General features: G+C 40.9%; 1 protein-coding gene across 9 annotated transcripts in view; it reads left to right on the top strand.

The window, feature by feature from the left end:
- The window catches only part of LOC136420346 (protein PALS2-like), a 58,611-nt gene extending 51,157 nt beyond the window's left edge, over positions 1–7,454 (top strand). For all 9 annotated transcript variants that reach the window (XM_066407199.1, XM_066407200.1, XM_066407197.1 and 6 more), the window contains one exon: positions 4,720–7,454. In XM_066407199.1, the coding sequence (XP_066263296.1) occupies positions 4,720–4,896 (177 nt within the window). In that variant the 3' untranslated portion in view covers positions 4,897–7,454. The remainder of the gene's footprint in view (positions 1–4,719) is intronic.
- The last annotated feature ends 19,357 nt before the right edge of the window (positions 7,455–26,811 follow it).

Below are 26,811 nucleotides of genomic sequence, written 5' to 3'. Positions count from 1 at the left end.
ATGCCCATAACCTTATTATGTTGTCCTTGACCCCTGTCCTTTGACCCTTGCCCTTACTCTCTGACCTCCCCCATCAGGCATTGACGGTAGAAAGAGAGGGTTCAGAAGAAAAGGTCTGAGTTTTCGGCTTCATGAATTCTGTGTTGTTTATTTCTGGCGGCTCTGATTGTTTCCTGTGTTGCACATTTCAGAACAGTTCTGAAAGTTGTTATTGTGTCTCTTTCTGTCTGTCTTGTTTTTCCTTGTCTTTGCTGTTCCTGATGCTCATGAATGATCGATTGCTGTTTAAATGTCTCCTATGTCCGTTTCTGTTTGAATATCTCCCTTGTACGTTTCTGTTTCCAGTCTGTTTATTATTCCATTTTTGTGTGATTATTCTTGTTTTCCTTTGTTGGAACTCTACATTAGGATGAAGGATCAGCGCTCATGAAAAGGGTAAAAGAGTCGCTTTTGTGTTACTCTTTCTCTGATGTCATTATGAAACTTTTTATTTTTCATATACTTAAGATTTTATTTTTCCTTGCGCATGCAATCCGCTGCCATCTTGTACCCTTGACCCCCACCATGGTACACATGACCCTTACTGTGCGCCCTGTGACCCTTGACCTTAGGCCCACCTGGAGATCAACCATGACAGACAGAGTTTTATTGAGAGGAAAAAACAGGTGCAGAAATTTTGGGTTTTTCTGTATAGTCATTTTGTCAAACTTGTTCAATCTGTACCTTCGCACAACATGTAATAATCAACGAGGTGCGTCGAGCACGTTAGAAGGCACTACAACAGCCTCATTACAATTAAACAAAACCTTGGAGGAATGCTTTTATCTCGTTTTCTGCACTTTCTCTTGTTTGTCAGAAGTACCAACGTTTCCCCTGTTTGGCAGCACTGTAAGTTGTAATGGAGAAGCCTTCAGAAAGAGTCAGTGGAATGTTCGTCATCTCTGAGTTCTAGCAATGATAGGGGAACAAAGAATAGCTTTATTCCAATCTACAACAGAGTTCATAGATGTTTTCCTTGTCTGACATAAAGTTTCCACTCTTACTTGCTCTTGCCATGTGGTGTGTTGAGCTGTTGGGTCACCAGTAGTATCCTATGATCCTTGTGATTCCTCACTATAGCAGGAGGATGAGGGAGCCAACCACGAGGAGGAGAAAACCATGGGGAACCTGATACAGAGGGTCCGTCTGTCAATCTACCTGTCAATCAATCAATCATGATCTTCTGTCAACTTTCCTGTCTCCTTTTCTGTTTCTTTCTTCATCCATAGTTTATATAATTTACCCTCTGTTGACTTTATCAAAGAGAATGATAATTATCTGCAACTTCCACACATCAGTAAATATTAGTGAAAAAATACATTTTTCAGTCCGCAATTTGCTTTTTCTTTGCCTTTCTTGTTTCCAGGCTCAGAAGGAAATAAACGAGGACCGACAGTCATACATCGAGAAAAAGGTTCTCAACACTTGCTATAGCTTTTATCTCTTATTTATGATTTCATCTCCTTTTTTTGGTCTTGAATTTAGTCAGATCCCTTCATTTCTTTCAACAAAATCTTTTGTTCTATAGTATGAGCTGAGCACCCTTTAGATTTTACATTTCAGTTCAGAGAAATGGTCCAAGTTCAAGATTTCTTAAGAAAGTTTCAGTTAACAGAAATGGTTTGACTTCAAGATGTCTTAAAAAGGTTTTTGTCTCCAGGAGAAGGAAGGAACCCCGACTCCCGACAAGGGGGAACCCTCCAACCTCATCCAGAGGGTGGGTCCGGCAGGGTCTTACCTTTCCTTTCTCATTTTGTCATCAAGAAACCTTTTCCTTTTGTCCATTTCCACCTTCCCTGCACCGACAGTGGAAATGTTCAGAGCTCTTCTGTGTTTCCTGCAGGCGAGACTGGAGCATCAGCAGTCCGTCAGCTCACACAGGGTAAAACCTCAGACCACTTCTTATTTTCTCAAGCATGTTTGTTTATTTCTGTTGTCTCTTGTCGCTTTCCTTACCAATCATCACCTTTTGCACTTCACAACACAATTATTCCACTCATTGCTGTTCTTGTTATATTTCTTGTAATCCCACATGACCTTGCTGACCAATGTCAACATTTTCCCTGTCTTTTGTCCATTCCCATAATTTCCTGCTTCCCTTTGTACCATCATGCCCATTACCCATCATGCCCTGTTACCCATGGTGCACCAGGACTCCAACCAGCCCCAACTGGAGACTGCTGGAGACGTAGGTTTAGTCATCAATAGATCAATATCGATGTTATCAATATCATTATCGATTATATCATTATCAATATTGATTATATCAATATCACTATTGATTGATCATTCATTTAAAAAGACCAGATAAGCAAGTTGTATTTCTAGCTGTATGGCTGTTTTTTATCATAATCTTCTTTAGCTAAACCTATTATAGTTCCTGACTCTCCTCTCCGCAAATAGACCGGTTACGAGTCTCCCCTCCGCAAGTCGTATTTGTGGAGAGGCGACTTGGGAGCTGTAATGGGTTTGGATGCCAGGCTAAATCTCCTTTTCCGCCAAGCTTGATTTCTGCTCTGCTTTCTGCCCTTCTCTCGCTGCTGTTTTCTGCTCTTCACTTTCATGCTTCATTAACATCATGTCGTCTCGCCCCCCGTCTGCAGAAGCACCGTAAGATTAAGGTATGAATCTGGGAAATCTCACAAAAACTCACCTTGTTTTCTGCTGTTGGCTTTAACAGTACATTTGTGGTTTCTTCTTCTTGATTTTGATTTGCTAATTTCCATTTGGTGATGTTCATTTCAACAGATCGTATTTTGTGCATCTCCCCCCCACCCTCCAATGTTGCCCCCTCCATTATCGACCCCCCCTGAACCCCCCTCCCCTGAATGGAACAGGCGGTTACCACGGCTACCGAGACCCGAGCCGAGCCCATCCCTCTGGTACGTTGTGATGTCATCAGGATTTTAGACTCGTGAAACGTGGAAGGAAACCCGGACCCATTTCCTACACTCCAAGCAGAGCAGTGGGTTGTACATGTGGCTGGTTTTTGTTATGTTTCTAGGCGTTTTTGTCAGGCTTTCTATTTTGTCCCGTTTTCTAAATGTAGCCAACCCACACATATCAAAAACAGGACAAAATAAAAAGCCCGACAAAAACGCCTAAAAACACAACGAACACCAGCCGGACCCACTCCTCTGCTTGGAGAGAACCCATTTCTCATGTCTCTGCAGTGTAAATTCTGACTTTAAAGAAAATGGAAAATGACCCAGCATATTTCTATATCCTGACAAATAAGTCTATATCAAATCAAATCACTAGGGAGCATAAAAATGTGCGTTTAAGATGAAGTTTCATCCAGAGGACATTATCACAGCTCCCCTGTCTGTAGGTTAGAATTACTGCAGGGTGTCCTGCATGGCTTCGTGTTTTGTGCTTCATTTTCTCTTTCCTTTTGGAGTTAAGATTTCTTAGGGTCTGTACAGGGAGCTTTGATTTATTCTCAGAGTCTTCTTTTCTATCTTATTACGGTATTTCTGTACTTTTCTTTCTCCTCTTCCTGCTCCTTAATTAGGAGGAACTTGCCGGACCGCAGACGCCACGAGAAACCTACAGGGACAAGGTTTCAGTCTTACACAACATGACTGTCTACTATGCACCTTTCAGTTTATATAACAATGTCAACTGTCCACCTTACAGTCTCAACCACTTTAGTCTCACTCTCTTGTTAACATTTCTACTGATACGTGCATGTAAACAACTAAGCTGATGTGATTTTGTATGTGTTTTACTTTTAGGTAATTTTATGTTGAGTTGTGAATTACAGTCATTGTAATAAACTTAGATTTAGGGAAGAATTGTCCATAATAAAACATGATGTATATTAAGAAGGAAGACGAAATAAAAGGTTTGGTTCCCCTGATGGTTTCCTTTCTATGCAGTTATCCATGTTTTTAGTTTATTTTACTGTCTGTTTTTATTTTATTTATTTGTTTGTTGTTCGTTCAGCACTACCAGACAGGTTTGGGCAGGAAGGTGCAGGAATGGGAACTGGTAAACACGACGGCATGTCCGCATTTTATGACTCAACTTACACACCCCAGGAGTGTTAACCCCCCACCCATGGTGCTAGCATCCCCCCCCCCCTGGTGCTAGTACCCCCCCCCCCCCCCCCCTGGTGCTAGTACCCCCACCCCTGGTGCTAGCACCCCTCCCCTCTCCAAGGGTACTTGGCATGAGAATGTCAAGATTTGATAACCACTCTTAATTCTTGCAGATCCTAACATGACTGTTGACAGACGCAGAGTGATGCTGCATTATTTGTTGTTGACACGACTTGTACAGCATTGCATTCTGTGGTTACAGCATGTTTGCTGGTGTGTGCTGCTGACTACAGACAGCTGTGGTTACAGCATGTTTGTTGGTGTGCTGCTGACTACAGACAGCTGTGTTTGTGGAAGTTTCTGTGTCTGTGTTTTGTCCAGTTGCACAGCTATTACCTGGGTGTGTGGATGTATTGGGACAATCTAACAAGGTCTCCCAGGATTGACATACAACATATGTGTATAAAGAGAGCATATACAGTACTTTGTAACACCCGACCCTGACAAGTGCGTGGGTTATTCTGGCCAGTTGCACAGCTATGAGTATGACCTGGGTGTGTGGATGGACATGTGTGTGGTGACTGACCTCTACTGACCATGTCAATGACCCATACTGACCCCTGCCCTTTGCCCCCAGGACAATGACCTGAAGAGGACGGTGGAGGAGTCGGCACGTCTGGAGCGGGCGTACGGCCACTTCTTTGACCTTCAGATCACCAACGACAACCTTGACGTCTGCTACGACAAGCTCCAGTCCGCGGTCGACGGGCTCAGCACCGAGCCGCAGTGGGTCCCTGTTACCTGGGTCTACTGACGACCCACGGCAACCGTTGCTGCAGTTCCGTGGCCACGCCCGTCGCCGGGCGACCATTTTAGGAAGCATACATGTCTGTGTACTTAGCTGGATTTTTCTACCAATGGCATCGTAGCTCAAGTTGTGCACTCGGCAATCAGAATGTGTCTCCGTAGCAACTGTCTCCGTAGCAACCGTTTGTTTCCATAGCGACTGTAAGATTGTTTCCATAGCGACTGTAAGTTTTTTGATCTGGCACATTTCAGGGCTCTCCGAATGTTTGGGTGTGAGAGTTCTTACCTGTGACACTGATGACGGCAGCGCTCGTCCTGTCGATGTCTTAGACTCTGCAGATGCGAGGATTAAGGTTTGCATCTTGGGAAGATACTTGCAAAAAAATACTTAAAGTTGTTTGCAGACGTAATTCACAGCAAAACGTAAGGAACGCCCCCTTGTGGCTCCATGCAGTACTGCATGAGAAACGATGACATACCAAAACAATGTAAGCAGTAGGAAGGCAGGGATGTTAGTGGCTAAATCTTAGCAGATCTCATGTAGGAAGAACATAGCGTTTATCCCATCACTGTTATAGGAAGAGCACAACTAAAAACTGAAACTGGACGTCGTCCCTTTAATTCTGGCCTGTAAGGCTGTCTGTAGTTTTCGTTTGAGAAAAAAAAGACAAAAAAAGTGGAGAGTTTGTTCCTCCTGTGCTGAATGTTTGGCCAGGTGTGCGCACAGGTGTGCATAGGTAGGCAGGTGTGGTGATCACGTCAGCGGTAATCATGAGCAGGTAAATTGCAGAGGAAAATTTTGTCCGGATGTTTGTTGATTTTTTTGTCGTAGGAACTCAGTAGGAGTTTTTGTCTCACCAGTTTCGCTGCATCACAAGAAGGAACCAAAATGTACAAATTTTCTACTTCAGGAGAAGGAAAAATTCTGTAAGGAACGTTGGGTCATCCTTGGGGTCAGGTTGAGGGTCAAGTTTAAGTAGTAACAATGATGGAAAAAAACTAACTTTGATCAGAAAGAAAATGTCACGAAAAAAATAATTGTGATGAAAATCTCCCACAATTCCTGTGGTGCTGTGACCTCTGACCTCAAGGCTGCCCATATATGGTCGTCGCGTGCTGTCCTGTGGATGAAGTTTTTACTGCCTGAATTTCTGGTGTTTTTGTTTGATTTGTGAGGATGAATAAATCGGCTTCGGCAGCTTTCCGTGTTTGTGGACTTTGTTAGACGCCAGATTTCTGTAGGAATTATTAATGCTGCAGGGCGGGGGGCCAAACTGTGTGGGGGGGGGGTCCAAATGTTTCAAATTTAGAAACACATCATGTTTGTGATAATAAAAGAGGCAGAATAGTCCTCAGCTGATGATATTCACTTCAACTTCAATACAATGGCCCCCAAATAACCCTACGAGGGGCAAAGTAGGGGGGAGGAGGTCCCAGGCAAAGGCGGGCAGGCCTCCAGCCTTCAAGTTTAACTTTAATGCTATTTTTTGCACTCCCCAGTAAGACTTCAGTAGGTCCTGCCTGCACAGTTTGGGCCCCGTCAGGCACGAGTATCTGTATAGTTCGATTATTATCAAGCATCCAGTTAGTTAGAGAGAACACACCGCTGCTGCTTTGAACTTTGACCCTACTTAACGTGTGATTTTTGTGCTGTTCTCGTCAGGTTTAGATTTTCAGCTGATACAAATTTGCGAGAAACCAAATATGGTAGTGACGACATGTTGGTGTGGATGTGACGGATTTTTTATCAATGTTTTATTTTGAAATAAAGGAAAAAACATGCACTTCACAGAATTATAATTGCACCAATTTAGATGTAAGAAATTTTTACAAGCTTGCGTACTCCAGTGTCTAGTAGCTTAGTGAAAACCCCTGTACAGAAATGGTACATACCAACCCTAATGGAAAGTTACGTGCGAGTTGGAATGCGCCACTCCTGTATGGGGGTTCTGTAAGTACCCCAGTGTTGGAATTTGTAAAACGACCCATTCAGAAGTGGTACAGTCCAAGTCCGATGGAAAGTCCTGTAGGATTTGGACCGTGCCACTTCTGGATGGGGGAGATTACCCCAGTGTCGGAGTGATTTAAGCAATGTAGAAGTAATAAGTCTTTATTGGGCCTGAGTGCCGAGTGGCTCGCATCACCCCACGTCAGTAATGACTCTCCCCTACAGACATACTAACATGGGACAGATCACCTAACACCAGGGGGATGGAGAGGTGTTTCTGGCACCCATAATGTATTACTGTGTTACACAGATGCTACCATTTTATTTGCCACATATACGTTGAATAAATTGTGTGAATTCTACAAACTTTTTTGACCACTTTAATAGATTCTGTGTATGACCACCAACTTTGTACTTGAGAATATAGTTTGAAAGTTTAAGATCATACTGTAGCAGCAAGCCTCTTGTTGTTGGTAACAAACACATAAAAGAAACATAAAATGGAAAAATGTGGAATCAGTTGGTTAAAATCTCGCTAATTTTTTTAAAGTGTGATTTTTGAGGTGTTGTGAAGACACAGAAGCACTGAGACATCAATAAAGACATCAACAGCTTTGGTCACCTGTTTGCTGCATGTGTGGTCTGTAGTGGGGAAGGGGCGATGTAGATAAAGGTTAACACAGACTCATGCACACACTCACTCACATACACACACACATCAATGATAATTGGTTAGGCATACATGATGATGATAGCCTGTGTCTTCAAACTTTATTAAAATCAACATGGCACCCAAGTACGTAATGCATACAGATTAATGCTGAATTGCTTTAACTTTCACACAAAGTCTCAGAAATGTGTCCTTAAAAAACTACATTATGAAAACAAATAAAATCGACTGAACCTTAGATAAAATTTTTCGAAATTTGATACATACATGCATTGTTTTTTAATAGGATCTGGTGATAATTCTTGATTGGAAATATTTTGCCAATGAATAGGTGTCGCCTGGACACAATTCAAGATACAAAATTGAGTACAGACATGATTAACAGGCACATTGCTTTTAAACAATTTTATTTACAGAAAGTTCCCTCTCTTAGAGAAGTGGGCGAAGATGTGCGACGGTGCCGGCACCTGTTACAAGCTGCTGTGAATCTGTTGCTGTGAGCCCTCCTGGCAAAATAAACTTACACAAAAACACACAACATTGTGTTTCAAAATCCCCTCCCGCATTATGAGTTAAATTTGCTTCCACTCTTACGTAGGCATCATTTTTGTATTTTACCGTCACAGTCAGTCTGATACAGACCAGGATATGGTACTGGGCACAAAATTACAGTTCAAAGTTGATGACATGACAGATCAGAGAAGAGAATCTTTCACTATCGGGATAGGAATGTAGAGGTGGTCACCAGTACAGGTTTGACTATAGTGAGCTGATTGCTATGCAAGAATATGTTAAGAATGACACGGTTATTCCAAATCTGTGGGTTCTTAAGGCCATGATGGAAGACACAAGGTTTAAAAAGTTAAGAAATCCAGTATGGTTTCTAAGTGTAGATGGCAAATGAATCAGAGACAGAAATCAATGTGTTTAAGAGTTAGCCTTTCAGACCAAAGGTTTCGAGGAACTTGGTGTGTGATGCAGCCCAGTAGTTTGAGTCCAGGAGTTTCTTCTTCAAACTCTGCGCAGCCTGAATCTCCTGGTGTCCATCCTTCAGTATGTCGATGACGCGATCAGTCAACGTTTTGGCGGCTGCTACAGCGTTGACCAGGTAAGGAAACAGTGGTGATGAACAAACAACTTTACGTTTAAATTCACTTGAGGTCAAATATTTCAAGGAACTTGCTGTGCGATGCATCCCAGTACTTGGAGGCCAACAACCTCTTCTTCAGCTTTCTTGCAGCCTCAAACTCCTTCTCCCCATTCTTTAGTACATCGATGATGCGCTTGGCCAGTGTTTTGGCGGCCTCTTCATCGTCGTCTTCGATCTCCACGATTGGACGCTCGAAATCTTTGCGCAAGAACATCGCAAGACCAGACTTGTGGGAGACCAGGACTGGCACCCCTGCAGCGATAGCCTCCAGACCGACCAGTCCGAATGGCTCTGCACGAGACGGCATCAGGACGACGCTGGCCTGTTGCATGTCTTCGCTTAGCTCTCTCTGTGTGCCGTACTTCAGGGGAGTGAAGTGGAATTTACCCTTCTTCACGTTGGCCTCGATAATTGCCTTGCTCTCCGGGAAATCTTCAGCGCTGACACCGCGGCCTCGCCACTTTGCGTGCGGGAGATGGTCGATCACCTCGCCCATGGCAGTCGCGGACAGATCGTAGCCTTTCAGCCTCTCCACGCCCTGGACCCTACCTACGGTCAGCACTGTCTTCGTTTTAGTGTCGACGTAGGTCACTTCAGTCTCTCTGAAAATGTCGGATGGCTTAGGCAGAAACTCGTAATGAGGTTTTAGCTGCCTTGTCTGCATCTTGTAGTAGTCATACATCAATGGGCCAACCGAGAAGATCACATCAGCATGTCGCAGGTCATCCAGAATGTTGTGGTTCTCCTCCCCGATGCTCATCACCCTCGCATCGCTCTTGTAGTGGCTGGTGTCTTCTGGCATCACGTGAGTGACTTGGACGAGTTTGGCGTCAGGAAACCGTTGCTCCTTGATCTGTCTTGCTGCATGGCTTGTGATGGGCACGTGGCCGACGATGAAGTCTACCAGAGGAAGGTTTGGATAACGAGTCTTGTGGTCAAAGGTCAGCCAATCAAGGCAGGGCTTTCTCTTGTCACGCTCGGAGATTGTAGGAAAGACGAGCTGAACCCCATCAGCCTCCGCATCGTCCTTGTCCTGTTGCGTGGCTTCCAGTACTGTGCTGTAGACCTCTGCTCCTTTGGAGGCCAGCAGGCCCGTCATCTGGCAGTGGATGGTGGAGACGCCGCCCTTTGAAGTGCCATACTCGTCGTTGAGCAGCAGCACCACAGGCTCAGCCCCAGGTCCTGAAAACAGTTGAAACAAGGAAACATTGCTTGATCTTTTTGTTGGAAACACATGTTATTGTATTGCCTTTGTCAGCTGGGATAACCCTTTGTAATAGTGAGCAAGTTACCCACTACTTTAGATTTGACTTCTACAAAAGATTCCCGAGATTAAAAAGAAAAATATTGTTCAGTCCTTTAACTTACAAGGTACAGAGTAATGGGAAGCTAAGTATCAAAAAATGTTCTTCACCACGTAACAGTATTCTAATGCTGAATACTTATACAGATATTTGTTGTATTTTAATTTTTGTGGTATGGTTAGTCTACCATCCTCCTGCCTTTGGCCAATAATGTAAACCTGTAACAAATTAAACCTAAAGGTAGATAAAAACATAATTTAAACATTGTTCGAATGTGAATAAAAAGACTCTTTTTACACAACGAAGAGATTTCGGTGACCATTTGTCACCTTCTTCAAGGCAATGGAGTTGGTGGGATAAATCTCTTGGTTGTGTAAACAGAGTCTTTTTATTCAGTGACTTACCAACCTGATAAAACTATTCACGGATTGTTTGAATGTATTCATTTCATAAAACTTAATATCACAAAATAGGAATGGGTGTATGCATTGGTGTCATGACAAAATAAGACAGTTTCCCCTGTTTATGTAAGTCAAATCTAGCACTTAGTAGTGAACTTCATATTTACAAGCTATACCTATATATGACAAAGTTGCACAAGACACACCTATTTCGTCACCTTTGGTAGCTTTTGGTTTGTCTTCTGGTTCAGACAGTCTCTTCCTCTTTCCAGGCGTAGAGTGTTTCTCCTCACTTGGGCCTCCCTCTGTCCCATAACCCTGACCCTGACCCTTTGCTGTGTGTTTAGCATCCATCAGTTCCTCTATTGTAGCCGCCATGCTCTTGTTGGCCTCTTGGAGCTGCTGGATTTCCAGCTTATGTTCTCCGAGGATTTTCTCTGCTGTCCCCTTCTGCTCTGTTAGCCTGGTTACCTCCTTGCTCAGACTGCGCACCATGGCTTCTGTGTGCAGTTTCACAGGAAGGACTGCATCTGAACAGCACAGTGACAGTTCTGGAGGTGGATGCAAAAGGGGGGAAAAGACGTATGAATGCAGCTGAACCAAGATGTTCAACAGACCAAAATTTTAATACACATCTTTAACTTATTTCAAAAACATCTAAGTTGGTTTCACTTCCATAGTGAGTTTCTCAATTCTTTATCACTGACTCTGTACCTTTTGTTGTCTACTGAAGTTTGCATCATAAGGCCAAACATAAGGTAGCTTGTTTAGTCTATCTACCAGCTGATGACTCTAAGAGCAAGAGTAAATGATAGTTTGGCTTGCAGTTTTAAGATTATTTCCTTGTGCAGAGAATTTTTTCATGCAAAAACATCAAAATTAGAGCAACTGTAACAACAACATCAGGGAGACAAACAACAACAGCAAATAAAACTGAGATAAACTTTCTTACCCAGTCTGAAACAGGGCAATACATCTAGATAAGACAAAACAATCCCCTTCTTATATTCATTCATTCTTACCTGGATATCTTTTCTTCAGTCCATCCACAGTACTCTTTAGCTCTATGTCCGTCAGAGCCTCCATCAGGACCTCTATGGTGGCTCTCTCTCCGTTACGCTCCAGCCATTCCTCCAACAGGTCCATACAGCGAGACTTGTCATCTTGGTTTCTGCCAGCAATGTTTCTTATGTCTCCTCGCTCGAACCCAAGACAGAAGGCCAGGTCCCTCCAATCTGAGCTGACTCTTTTCTTGATGAAAATGAAGTACTTACGAACTCCTGGAAAGTAACATGAAGAAAGACACTGATTACATCTAATTCAGAGCTAAAACTTGTTCGAATGCAATAAGTTTTCAAAAATGCATTATGATACCAAGAGAGGCTTGTTGTATAGAATGGAAGGTACTTTTCAGAGATCATTAATTTATATATGAAGACTGGTTTAAGAATGATTCTTACCTTCCATTGGAAATCCCTCCATAAGATGAGTTTTTCTCTTCACTGTAAGCTGATCCTCCTTGTTCTTCCTTTTCTTCGGACTGCTGGAGGTTTGAGGTGTATCTAGAGAAATGTCAATAAAGTACATATGAATAGTCATGGGTCATGAGTGAGTGAGTAAGTGAGTGAATAGTTGAAATGTTACATCGTTGAATGTTAGACATGTGTGTAATTAGATATGCCAAATGACAGTTACCCAAGCAAGTGGCTAAAACCTTCAAACTTTTATCCAGTTGCTTGAGTAAGTGTCATTTGGCGTATGACTATGATGTTATCAATATACTGAGTAACTTCACAATTCAATTTTACCTGTGAGACCTGCCCATTGGTCGTCAGCCATGATGACTCATACAGGTGTCAGGTCTCCATGGTTACAACACCTGAAACAGACAGGTGGGTGTTAGATGTGTGGGGACAGCAACATTACCCTAACACAGGCATAGCTGTTCTCACCGAAAGAGCCTTTGAATACCACAAACTGCCTTCGAATGCCCCCTCCCACGGAAAATACACAATATTATGTGTACAAATGTTTCAAGAAGAGAGAAGAGACTCTGTAGATTTAGATGGAATATAATACAATGTTCATTTTCTTTTACTTTATGTTACCTAATGCATTTAGCCCATGAATATACAATAAAGTTCTTTGTCATTGTCATTATAAAAAAACAATTTATTCTTGAGTCTTTTATAATACTTGCCACTTGCGCTGTGATAGTTTGGTGTTCCTATAATTGTTCAGTGAAATGTGAATGCCAAAAGCTTGGTACATAATCTAAAGAGCCAACAGACAACCGACTCATATCAACTGCTATTTAAGAAAAGTTGTGAAGTTTGTTCTTGAGTGCAAGGACCGTTAGCTTTTATCAAGTTGAACGTCACTCACTTTGTTTTCGAGTTGTAGTTTTACAACAGAAAGTTACCCACAAAGAAAACATTCCTGACTAATCAGAAAATACTGAACAGTCCACAGACCGTCATGTTTGCTTACTTTTGTCACGAATCTTCCCCAAAATGTCCGCAAACTTGGAACACTTTACTTCCGCCTTCCGCCATATTGGGTTGGACAACGTCATTCAGTATTAGGGGTGTTGGCTTGAATACGTAGTTTGTTAAAAGCTCTACAAGTCAGCTGTACGCAGCAAAACGGAACACATACAAATACATTTAATCATGATCATATATAGATTATCACGCATAAATGTTGAGCCTCCGAGTGCTTGCAATTGTTAACATGTGAATTGCATATAAAACTTAAGTAAGCTGTTGTCCCCTGTACACCTGAGAAAATAGACTATCCCGTGTAGCGTTCCACCTGAGGTCAAGTTTTAGAGTCGACCTATTCTTTGTCACGAACGTTTCGATATTTTCAAGCAATACACCAGGATACAAAGTCACAGTTAGAATATTTAACGTCTCTATTTACTTCTCAACTTCCCGTAGTACCGTCTTTACGCCTGTTTGCAAGAGTATCCGCAGCACAAGGGTTCAGCACAAGACGCGTTTTTCCTGATATGTGTTAACAGGTGTCAGAGGCGGTGCAGTTACACTGTGATTCCGCATGGGGGCCTTTCACGCATAGCACCAGCTTCCACCACCAAGGATAGCCTCCTAGCTTTTACCGACTCTCCGTGCGACGAGCACAGATAAATGCTCAATGGAAAAAGCGCGAGGCTATTGTGATCTATTGTTTGTTGGGGTGAATGGTTTATCTGTACATGTAGTATACAGCACGCACTTTGCCAGCTTGGACATTTCAGGACAAATCTTTATGTTTGGACCGTGGTTCGTAGGGGGCAACTCAGGATAAAAAAAAATATGAGAGATGAAAACTGTTCTCCAATCCAAAAATTTCAGTCTGTGTCTTTGAACTTCAAATTTTATCAAAATCAACACGGCAGCCAAGTACGTAATGTATACACATTAATGCTGAATCACGTTGACTTTCACACAGAGTGTAAGAAAGGTGTCCGTTAGAAAACTACATTATACACGTAAACAACAAATAAAATCAACTTAAGATGACAATTTGCAAAAATCAAGCAATTTGCTGTACAAGGTGCCAAAAGGGCAGAGGTTACACATGCCACATGCGCGCCCTATTGTTCACATGCGCGCCCTACTTGTTCACCGTCCGTTAAACTGGGTTAATTTCACTTCTTTTCTATCATTAATTTTGTTTAATTCTGAGTTATGTACAATTTATGATATAAGTCCTATTGTCAAGTTTCCCCCTGTATGTTTTTTATGCCCTGTATATCTTTGTTTTCAAACACTTGTACATATGCGGATAGACAATAGGCAAACATTGTCTGCTGACAACGCCTCCTTTTCTGTCATTAGACTGTCTCACAACCTCATGTGGTCTTAATTCAAATGATACGTTTTTCCAGAGTACTTTACACAATCGAGACTTTTTTGTCCTTTTCTTCGTTTCGCGACTATGTCGGTTATCACAATATTAGTCAGGACCATTTCTCAAGGCTAACACAGATCCAGTTTAGCACGCAGCGAGGCCGCCACCGTCCCGCGGCTGCAGTGAGACAGGGCCTGACCTTTGCCCTTTTGGCACCTTGCAGCACTGGTCCACATGCGCGCCCTACTTGTTCACTGTGTGTTAAACTGGGTTAATCTGACTCCAGTTTGCCGCTATTTTCTGTTGACAATGTCTCATTTTCTGTCATTCAAAAATAGAATCAACTATCGTCCTTTTGGCACCTTGCAGCTCCGGTCCCCATGCATGCCCTATTTGTTCACTGTCCGTTAAAGTGGGTTAATTTCACTTCATCTTGCTGCCATTGTCTTCTGACAACGCCTCCTTTTCTGTCATTCAAAAATAAAACTGTCTCACAACCTAATGTGGTCGTGATTCTAACGATTCGTTCTTCCAGAGAGTGTGGAGAATGTTGTTCAAACTCAGTATCCGTGGAACGGCCAGTATGAGGCATTGCAGGTCCACAACAGACAGATTGTACAACAGGATCAGACAACTACTTGGAATTAGGTCACCAGACAACTACTTGGAATTAGGTCACGAATGTCTATTTATATCGATAATTGCAGCACAGAAACAGTTAAATAGAGCCCCTTCCATAACTTAAAGAAACCGATAGGGGCCCCCACTGACAGGCGTGACGAATGCGCCCATGTGAATCACCCATTAGACCGGAGTTCCTACACACTTCATGAAAAAGACAAAAGTCTAATGATAGAAGTTGTACTGAGTAGTATTTCTGTGTGAAAGTCGTTCAGCACCAAGGACAGGAATGTTTGGTTATGTGTAGATATAGTTCAGCGTCAGGGGCAGGTGGGTTTGGCTGTGTGGATGGTGTTTTACACCATACTAACAGGAATGTTTGTCTGCGTGGAAAGTGTTCAGCACCAAGGACAGGAATTTTACCCGTGACTTGATGGTGTTTAACGAATGACGTGCACTCTGATGATAAAGCTTATTTTGAACATGTCCTCCTTTTCCCTTCCATGAGAAGTTACATGTCAAATAAGTTACATGTCAAAGCTTTAACTTGACAAAGAGATAGAATTAAAGGACAAGTGGCAAAATGTGCATTTTCACCGAGAAATGATGACGTAACTAGTATCTAATGAGCACAGCTGAAGACCAACACGTGGTTCTACCCATGTTGCCATGCGAGCCCGCGAAATCCAAGATGGCGGCCGGACACGAGTCTCTGGCGGAACGTCTGACAAAAATTGTCTCTGGAGGACGGAAAACGTCTGTTTTGGGTGGTGAGAGGTCCCTAACTTGTTCGTCTTATTCTTGTGACCATTTTCTGAGCAAACTTCCGTGGAAAGACGAAGTAACAACGCGGAAATATGGCCGAGTCTCTGAGGCAGCATGGCGGGGCGTACACCAGGGCGCACCTGAGCTGGACTGATTTGCATATTAATCATCATGATAACAATAAGCAAGTAACGTGGGGTGGGGGGTAGTTTTATGCCATGTGCTCCCCATCCAGCTTAAAGGGTTCTCAACCCGTGTGTACTATTAAAGGTCATGTTTATCTGTCTGTTCAGCATAGTGAGAAGAGGGTGTCTAACAGGCAAGAAGATGCCTTCTACACCGAGACGTTCTAAGGTATCATTTTTCTATAGTCTTGAGAACCATCAAATTAAATTGGTGAGGCCTCAGGACTGTCTTCAACAGGTGAAACTCTAAAACAGTGTCCCAAAACTTTATCATTATGTAGTATAGATTTTGTGTATTAATTGTCATGAATGTCTTGCCAACTTATTGTTTGTTGTATTCTTCAGTGGATGAGTCTTGGACTGACTTTAAGATTTATACAGTGGAGGTAAAACTGGTCTAAGACATGTGCTACCAGTGCCCTGGCTGACAGGTAAGTATGCTCAGGTAAGGACAGTTTCACATTATCACTGGGTCGTCTGTACAAAGTTGTTCTTCTGCTGTTATTCCAGGTTTGAGTGTCAGCGCTGCAGAGAAAAGGCACTTTGGTCTTGCAAGGTTCAGATAGCATCTAACATGCTCATTCACATCCTAGATCTGTGGACTTTAATCTATTCTTGTATTTTCCAGATTTTCATATTAAGTAATGATTATGTTTGCCAGCTAGTGTGAGTTTCTATGTGTATGTAGCTGTTTTTGATTACCTAGGTACAACCTTTATATTACAACTCCTCTACACTGCATGATTCAGTAGAGGGGTCTGGTGCATTGATTCATTACTGCTTCAGAAACAGCATTAGGTTTAATTTGTGAATTTAGTGGAAGAATCCTTTTTAATTGTAACAATGTATGTGCTGTCTTGAAACAGTGTGCAATAATGCAGTTTTAAACATGTTTTAAATGTGTAAAGAGGCAGACCAATTCAGGGTCCCTACATGGGACCCTGCCACCCTGTCACTGTTTTAAATGTGAATAAAAACCAGTATTATTATAATAGGTTCTTGACTATGCTGTTTTTCATTTCATTTCATTTTTATTCGTATATAGCTTTTTAATGAAATCAATATTCTACCAACATGAGATGTGTGCTAATAACGTAACATGTTTATATGGATGGTTTTGATGTGCTAACTTATGTGAAATGTTTCTTTTGCATACAAAATGATTTAAAATGTTTTATGTACTTTATGTATACTTTTGACTGAATTTTGTCTTTTTATTTACATGCTTCCTCACTGAAACAATGCTCATGTGCCATGACATGCTCTCACTCTCAACCCAAAGCAGGTTTTAGAACTTAACATTTCATTGTGTGAATATTATGAACATAAATGTGTCTTGTAACTTGTTGTCTGTAAATTTGGCATGTGACTTTTTCTGAATGTGGTTTTCTTTTACACCTCAGAAGTGAAGACCAGATACAGTGGGACCTGTCCATGTTCCTGTCAGCTATCCAGTGTTCCTGTCAGCTATCCTGTGTTCCTGTCAGCTATCCTGTGTTCCTGACCATATATTCCTGGAGGACACGTCCATGCTTCTGTTTGTGCGGTGGAACCTGTCGGCTATCCTGTGGACCTGACCTTGTTCCTGTGGAACTCTCAGCCATCCTGTGTGTCTGTCAGCTTCTCAAGACAAGAGAACATCGGACTTTGACAGTGAGTTGGCTTTAGCTTTTAGAATTCTTTCAAAAAGTCATCTGCATGGGGCAAGGCGTAATCAGCTGTTTTAGATTTGCATAATTACTCCGGACAGAAAGTGAGACAAGTAGCGAGTCGGAGTCAGAAAGTGCTTGGCAATTTACGTCTTCTTGGTTTATTCAGAAGAACGTTGGCCGACAACTCGGCAGGACTAAGCTAAACTAGACTACCGCTAAACTACGGAGAACAGGGTTATATAGTTACCACAAAAAACAAAAAGAAGGAACTAGAAATGGTCGGGCAAATGTTCTGGCCGAACGGAGAACTAAACTGGTAACGAAGTTACAAATGAGAAACGCAGGACTAAGCTAAACTAGACTATAGCTAAACTACAGAGAAAAGGATTATATAGTTACCACGAAAAACAAAAAGAAGGAACTAGAAATGATCGGGCAAATATGCTGGCTGGAACGAAGAACTAAACTGGTAACGAAGTTACACAAGAGAAAAGTGGCTTGCCTTAGTTATATTTTAACTGACGCGAGAGCGCCGAGGTTTACAGAGCTTGGCCGTTCGAGATGGAAGGACGGTAAACCGTCGTACACGGATTGAAAAACATTGATTGAAACTAAACGAAATAGAGTCTCTATTGGAGTGTGTCTGAGTGAGTTCATCTGGCAGCTTGGGTGGGTGGTGGAGACTTCTCTAGCGGCGCGTCTCTGTTGAGTGACGGAAGCCGGGGGAATGCTGGGAAGCGGAAGTCCGGACGGAAATTCCCTAGAATTCCCCTGAGGGAATTCTCCCCAATGAGCCGTTCTAACTTTAAGTGCGCTATTTGAAGCCGGTCGCCTCTGACGTGAAATGTAACCCGTGCATTATGCGTAAACCGTCCAGCCTACACGAATGTCCAGCCTGCAAGAATAAAGCGTAATACGTGATCGCTGCCTAACTTAATTCAGCGCAAAGCGTGATCGGGACCCCCCCATGCAGATCAGTAAAAGTGACAACGAAAAATGTTGGGAAAAGGCATTTCTGCAATCCTCTGAAATTTTATTAATAAGGACAACATTTAGTCCTAAGTTCCAATCACCAATTTGTTAAAACTAGCCCTCCCTACTATTTGTTGTCATTTCTGAAAGAGTTCACATTTCTTATACTAACATCTAGTTTAAGGTTGTGACTAATATTTCATTGTAGATAGTGGAGAAGACAGTACATTTCCCTGTTGGAAGAAGGCACTTGGAATATTGTCTGTTATTTCAGTATGGCAATGGGGTATGTTTTCAAAATCATTTGCGATGACCAGTGTTATCCCTGATATCCTCTTCATGCACTGTGATTTCAACTTTTTTTAGCTATTTTTTAAATCAAAAGTGTTCTTTATGTAATGATGATGAAATAGGGAAGGATTTATTAAAGCAACAAAATCTTTCATGATAAATCATCTAGTGATTTTGTAATATTCAAAAATGGAATATCATTTTGTGATTAATGCATCAAGATTAGGAAATATTAACAGAACTTTTATCCAATCAATTCTTTTATTCAATTTTGCCCAATAATACTATGATTTGGTGCATTTAGCATATAAAATGGGAAGCCACAAAGTCACTATGGACTGACGTTGTAGAAAAATTCCAGAATAAGATGCAATTAAAAACCACTAACAAATAGACAAAACTGCAAGCACAACCTTTATTGAAACATGTACATAACAACTTGAAACAATTCCGTGATGACAAAACATTGTTAAACAAACTCCTATCAATCTTCATACTAATATAATATTACATCAGTAAAAGGCAACAGTACTCTTGCCTACTTAGCTATGTTTCTAATTGTGTTTGTAAAAAGCAGAGACATAAACAGAAACTTGGGTCCTGCTTGCAGTATCATACAATAAGCTGTTGTAAAATTTGTACTGTATCAAAACCACTCTACATATTTTACAAGCCCTGTGAGTATGTAACAACTGTATAAACTTGGTAATTAAAACAGTATTGTTATTCGACAATTGTTATCATTACGATGACATTAACATGATCCTTAACTTGAAGATAACCATGTATAACAAGAACAGGTGAAACACAATCTATGGATGATGAAATGAACCATTCTCCTGTAGCAGAGCCGAACCCGCGTATACCTCCTTCAGGGTCGGGTCTGGCCTAACCAAAGCAGTATTGAGGGGGTGGAAAATAACCGGCTGTCAGCCAATCAGAGACTGCCTTGGTGTTGTACCAAGGGAAATAATGCCTGCTCAGGAATATTCGAAAGTAGAGCAAACGGCATGTAATACTCAGGGACGGTCCTTTCTGCGTCCAAATTTGTTTACCTGGTACCAACTTTTAGATCTGTCAGATCTGTGGGTAGTCAGTTTATTACAGCCAAAAATTTCATTGTCAATTTTTTAAATTTGTTTATTTATTAATCTTTAGGGTGGTCCCTTCAGTTAACAATGTAACTAATTTCCAAGGGAGCCCTTACATTACATGACAAATCATTATCAATAATAGGTGAAACATAATAAAGATTCGTATACAGATAATTTGTGAAAACTTATGTTTTTAGAAAGCTGTAATGAAAAGTGAACAATTGGGTCCAGTAAGTGATGAAGTGGATTTCAGGGGAAACACTTTGGTTCCATGATGATTGTTGGAATTGTCCCATTGCTTTACAGAAAATGTAGAAGGAAAATGTTGTGCTTCCTTCCAGTGAAATGTACTACAGGTAATTGTGGTGTTTGAAAGAGAGGAATTGGGTTCAAGAAATCAGCCGAACAAAAATACATTCTATACTTTTCACAATGTTTTACTTGGAAGTTGCTTTCAACTTTAAATGTAGCCTGTAGACACAGATGGTAATTCAAGCATGGTATACAGACAGCGGCAGTTCACATGTTTTACAGTTAGTCAATTATGCCAATCTTAAGAAATACATTAAGTTTTGGTAGATAGTTTACCTAAAACATTCCTAGACAGTCACAGTTTGACCGCTGGCGCCAAAGTATTATTCATACAAATTTTACGGAATTCACAAGAATTTTATGCAATACATACGATCCATCACGCAGAAACTTTCGATTCTTACTATTTTTTGGGTCACATGACATGAGCGCCAAATTCAAGATTATTCAGAAGCAGTTTTGTATGATATCTTGGCTTTTAAGAGCTGAATAATGGCGTATCTCATCCTGCTAAACTCCCAAAATCTCAAGCTGTACTAATGTAGCCTTAGATCAACTAGGAGGACCAGACTGAGCTAGATTTGGTGTAACGTGATAGACAACTGATTAGAATGAATCATATGATATTCCGCAAAATTCATATGAGGGCCTGCATGCCCTTTTTCAGAGGCGTAATCAGGCCTTTTGAGTCTTCGTAATCCGTAGGCAGATGCCCAAAATCAACGTAATTTGTAATCTGTACATCGGCCGTAACATGTAATTGTTCGCTTTCATTCTACGTAAAACGTAGGCAGTTACCTTTCTGCAACGTAAAACGTAATCTATTGATTACTAGTAAAGCATAGGCTGAATTCCAGCAAAGTCTCTCAGTAAGATTGCCCCTCAAAATGCAGAAAATAGTATTTCAGCTGACCACAACCCCCCATGCAGGCCCTCTCATATGCTTCTCGTAAAGGATCGTATGTATTCTGTAAAACTAGTATGAATACTTTGGCGCCCCAGTTGAGGCTAACATGTTTTACAGTACCTGCTGAGCTGATGTTTCAAGGCAATTGTAAAAACTTAGTGCTGTAGAAAGAAAAAAAATTCAAAGCATGTTAAGAGTGACAAAATTAATATTTAAAGGAAGTTGTAAAGAGATATTGTAACATTTACTTAATCTAGGGGCAAAACGTTTGTCTGAATAATCTCTGGGGAAATAATGGGTGTAATTTTGTTCGGCCAATTTCTTGTAGTCATGTAGTGTTCAAGTACAGACTTTGTTACCACTATTCATGTAGCTGTAGCAAAACCAACCTCCCGTTGCAAAATTTAGGGCTCGTCTCATGTTGATCTAGTAGAGTTTGACGCTGACAGACTTTATTTGCTGAGCTCGAGACTTGGCCTTGATTTTGATGCGGGAGGTTTGAATTGTTACAGTTGTAACAAAGCCCATCACTGCATGACAAGACACAATTCCTCTCTTTCCGTATGTTCAATTTTGACTTGTTCCTGGGCTTAGCCTGGAGGAGGAACTTTTGTCCCAGGGTTCTAACTTACACATGCCTCGACTCTGCGTAGTAGAGGTGTTGACATTAAGCCTGCTACGCTAACAGAGAGGGGCTCTGTGGATGTGTTTACCCCGGCACAGAGGTTTTCTACTCCAGGCTTCATGTCAATTCCTGGGAGATGGTCAGGCCTGTTCTAAAAATGTGTTTTTTATTCTATCAATCAATTTCCCTGCCCAGTCATTGCAAAGGTTTGCTGGTGATTCAAACCACCAGGTTTTGAGCAAAGACCTCCCCTGGGGAGCACACTACTTGCATTGATGGCAGGACTGAAATTGATTGAATTAACTTTTTCCCGCCGATTTAGATAGTGCATGGTTCAATCTCCTAATTTGCATAAATTTGCATATTCGGGTCTCTCCTGATTTACATACTTGGGACTCTTTGCTATGCTTGGGACAGGCCTATAGACATTGCACTATGTACATTGTATTCCACCCAGTTTATACTCATCCTCATGTGGAGGGTCGAGCGCTTGGAAAGGATGCGCTGCTGTATTAAGTTTACTCATTCACTGAGTGTCTTCGTTCTTTTTCCTGTCAGTCAATGTGCTTGTGTACTGGGGTTTCGACGCCCCAATGTCTTCCAGAAAAGACATTCCTCGGGAGAACATTTGCACAGACTGATCAGGGAAAAGATTAAAGACACTCACTGAATGAGTAAACTTGATACAGACTGTAGTATCTAACAGTAAAGTTGCAAATTTGGGAGAATGATTTGAAAACAGTCATGATAAAGTTTGCCGTACGTATGCCATGAAAAACTTGAACACGGAACTACGGTCACCGTTAAAAAAATCAGGAATCACAGTTACTGTAGCAAACGATATATACACAGTACAAACTTACTGCCTAAAATGAAATGCCTCATGATATAAATTTAGCTTGTGATGAACATATTTGCTATTTTTTTTTTCTTCTTAGAAAATTTGTTGACGCTTTTCACGGTTGCTACAAATCTGTAAAAACAACCTTAACATGTTTATTAGCCCTATACCTTCGGTCATTTCATCTCACTTGCACCCAGTTTTGAACTATGCCGTGCAGAATATTGACATATGTTTTTATTTAGCATCCCTGTTTACTATTGTTTGGTCTTGCATATCTCATTATTGTTGTACAGTACAGACGTTGGGATATGCATCAAAGTCATGCGGGATTCGCGCGAACCTGGGATTTTATGAGAGACTACTGCGGGAGACTGATTGTGTCTCGTAGTGGTAAAACATCAATTTTGCTGGAGATTCCAAATGGCTACTGTCTTTCTTGATTTAAACTGACCAGTGTTTGATATTGTAAGAATTCTCAGAAACAAATAGTTCTACATGTATGCTAGAGCAGATTATTTGGAAGCATTGTGTAAGATGTTTTGTTGCTTTGGTGTGTTTATTACCCAAGAAATCTATGCAAGTAGGTACACATATCTGAAGAAAGTATGAGTCGTAAACTTTCAGCTGATATCAAAGAGTTATGTTTTATAAAGCCTCAGGAAGGAGTATACTGTGTTGTAAATAATCAGTTCAGCACCAAGGACAGACTGTAGTATAAACTCACCTGTGGTAATACCTAGTAAGTGATTTTTTTTCTCATGTATTTAAGACTGATGCTGTCAAGACCTCTCAGAAGTCCTGTGGTACTGATATTGGCATTTCATAAATGGTTTTAATGCTATAATACAATAAGATTATGAAAAGTTGTTTTATTGCATCATTGCCCTTGTAAAACATTCCTGCTGTCACTTGGCCAAAGTTACATGACATAAATAGACAGTGCAGACTTTCAGGTTTCTTTTGATGTATGACATATTGGGGGTATTTTGGAGGAGATGGACCATAAACTAGTGAGATAATAACAGCAGGGTTTTTTCTAGAAAAATTAAACAAGAGGGAGCACATACAGGCAAGGGAGCGAATTTTATGTATTTATGGAAGAATTGATCGCTGAGGGAAGGCTGTATGCTGGATATTAAGCTAAAATCTGAATATGACAAGGGGGTGCTGGGCTGAAACAAGAGGGCGCAGCGCCCCTCTTTCCTGATTTAGATGAACCCCTGAACAGTACCCCTTATTCTTAGAGGGTCTGGAAAACCTGGTACGGAGAGCATGTGATGGGCAGGAAACCTGGCAGCTTAAGGGTTAAGATCTCAAAAGGTTTAGCTAACGCCGTAGATGGCAAATTTCATCAGTTTTGCTGAACGGTAGTTGTGTTTACGTAGCTACTTATTATTCAAAGTTTATCTTGTCGGGGGAGTTCAGAGCCAACACACTTGTTTTAAGGTCCTACATTAAGAGTTACGAGCAAGTCAAACAAAATCCCAGGATTTGATGCATATCCCTAAGCCTGTACTGTACATGCACTATAACATGAACAAAAGTCAATGATACATGCGTTTGTTTCACCTTCTGTACAAAACTTACCAAACCGTGTTCCTGCGTCATCATATCATGCATGCACCGTAGTATGAAATTAGTTTTTAAGTTCCCGAGATTTGGAAGACATACTTATAAACTATATTTATTGAATGTTTATTTCCAAATGATGTCAACAACATCAAAACCATGAATCGCCATCTGCACTGGGCGAATCGTGTATATGTCGTGCAAAACGTCCATAAATCCATAGTGTATTTTTCGTTTTGCTGATTCCTTAACTCAATTCCTCTCTTTCAAACATCACACACAGCTTACCTGTAGTACATTTTACTCTACAGAAAGCATAACATTGCCTTTTTCATTTTCGGTAAAGCAATGGGACAATTCCAACAATCATCATGTAACCAAAGTGTTTTCCCTGATATCCACTTCATCACTTACAACATTGTTGAGAGAAACAAATTGTGCACCACACATGTTTAGATCGTGAGACTTTATGATTCACTTGATCAGTACCTTTAGTTGATGTAAAGTATGTTCATACAAATAACCTTTATTGTGCTTAACCTATCCTTCATGTATATTTGACTACGAGAGACAGACAAGATCTTTAACTTAAAAGGCAGTTTGGTTATTTGAAGGATCATCTCTTCATTTTATAAATGAATAAACTGAAGAAAAAGGAGGATTGAACTACCAATTCAATAGTAGCTTAGTGGCTTTCCAGTTAGCATTATTGTTTCATTTCCTAAAAATCAACAGTTTTTGTGTCACAAAATATTTGAAGGGAAATGCTGCAAATGTTTCCATATTATGGCTGTCCAATTTTCATAATTGCAAAGATGTTATCACTGCCTTTTCATCTATAGTTTTATACCTGTCATTCCTTAGCATAACTGCAACCTACTAATTTTCCATTTTTTGTATACTATACTCAACTCTTGCATTACACTTACTGATAGATTCATCCCAAACATTTTGTTTCTCTGATACTAATTTGCTTTACCATGAATATTTTAGTTTCTTTTTTTCAGAAAAAATTCTTAAAAAGGTGAACTCTTATAATGAAGAGGATATCAGGCAAAACAGTTTGATTGCAAATGATATTGAAGATATCTCCCATTGCCACACAGAATGAAACAACAATATTGCTCTCTTCAAAAGGAAAATGTACTGTGTTCTCCATCATATCTGCAATAAAATATTAATCACAACCTTAAACTAGGGGTTAGTATATGAAATGTGAACTCTTTCAGAAACGACAACAAACAGAAGGGAGGGCCGGTTTTAACAAGTGTTTGGAACTAAAAATTCAGAGGATCTCAGATATGCCCTTTCCCAACATTTTTCATTGTCATTTTTAGGGATCTGCCTGCATTGGGAGATCCTGACTACGCTTTGCGCTGAATCTCAGAAGACAGCGGCCACGTATTAGTCTTCAATAGATCATGCCAGCTGAACGTTTAGCACGTCATATTGCACAAATTATGTTTAATCAAATGCCCCGGCTTCATGTTCCGCGAAGATGTTCTAAACGGCTGATTACGCTTTGCGGCATGCAGATCCCTATTTTGAAAGAATTCTAGAAGTAAAAGCCAACTCACAGTCACAGTCCGATGTTCTCTTGTCTTGTAGATAGCCGGCAGGTCCAACAGCACAGATAGGTCCTCCGGAACAATCCTCCTGGAATAAGGACAGGTTCACAGGACAGCCGACAGGTCCCACAGGAACACAGCCAAATCCTCCTGGAATATCGACAGGCACTCAGGATAGCCGACAGGTCTGGCATTGTCAGGTGTACAGTATCAGCTTCCCATGCTGGGGCAACCTGCGGTGTGAAAGAAAACCTCATTCAGAAAAAATCACATGCAAAATCAACATTCACCAACAATATTCACATAACACGCATGTCATCACACAAATGTATATATTTTAATGATATTTATAAAATTTGTTTGTTAAAGTTGGCAAGATAGAAATGGGAGTGTGTGTACTTGAAAAAAGTTACTGTATGTGGGTGTTGTATTGTGTTAAAAAAGAAACCATACTCGCAACACCCCATCTTTTTTCACTGCTCTGCGGAGTTGAGACAACGTCTGTTTCTTCCTCACATCATCTTCAAGAACTACAGGCCAGGATTGATCTTAAGTCATATGGCTGTATGGAGGAAGAAAGTCCGTAAAACTTCAAAATTTCATTGACAATGTTGACCTGCGTCGATATGAATGTGCAATACAGTTGGGTAGGTTTATATACAACTGCACTCTGTAACACGATTTCATAATGTCAAGATGCAATTGAAACAATATTGACTAGGATACGATGTTCCATGCATTGCAAAGTCCTCTTTAAGGTTTAAGTTTATAAAACCTTAGCGCAAGAAATGCTTTGTTTTGAAAGTCTCAGAGACTGAATAAAAGTTCTGATTGGGAACTGTGCATCTCTGGCTGTCTTACTGAAGTGTGAATGCAGAGTGAAGAATGTCTGTTGACTGAGGATTAGCCCATCTCATAAGATTTTTATTGACACAACAAAAGCACAGCGACTTTCGTAAGGTCTGCTACATCTATACATACATACATACATACAAACAAACGAATAGGTGCATATACAGTATGGGGTATCATTTAAAGAATCTTACCTGTGGAAATGTTCAGGCTCCTTCGGTGTTAATGAGTCTTGGTCCGGTCCGGACAGGATCTTAAAATCTCACCTGATGGTCTTGGCGAATCTGTCTGTCTCATCACACCAACTTCATCAGTCAGCTGACACCTAACTATAAAG

Source organism: Branchiostoma lanceolatum, chromosome 15 (assembly GCF_035083965.1).
Source record: "Branchiostoma lanceolatum isolate klBraLanc5 chromosome 15, klBraLanc5.hap2, whole genome shotgun sequence".
Lineage (NCBI taxonomy): Eukaryota > Metazoa > Chordata > Leptocardii > Amphioxiformes > Branchiostomatidae > Branchiostoma > Branchiostoma lanceolatum.
This window is presented reverse-complemented; position numbering and strand designations above follow the sequence as displayed.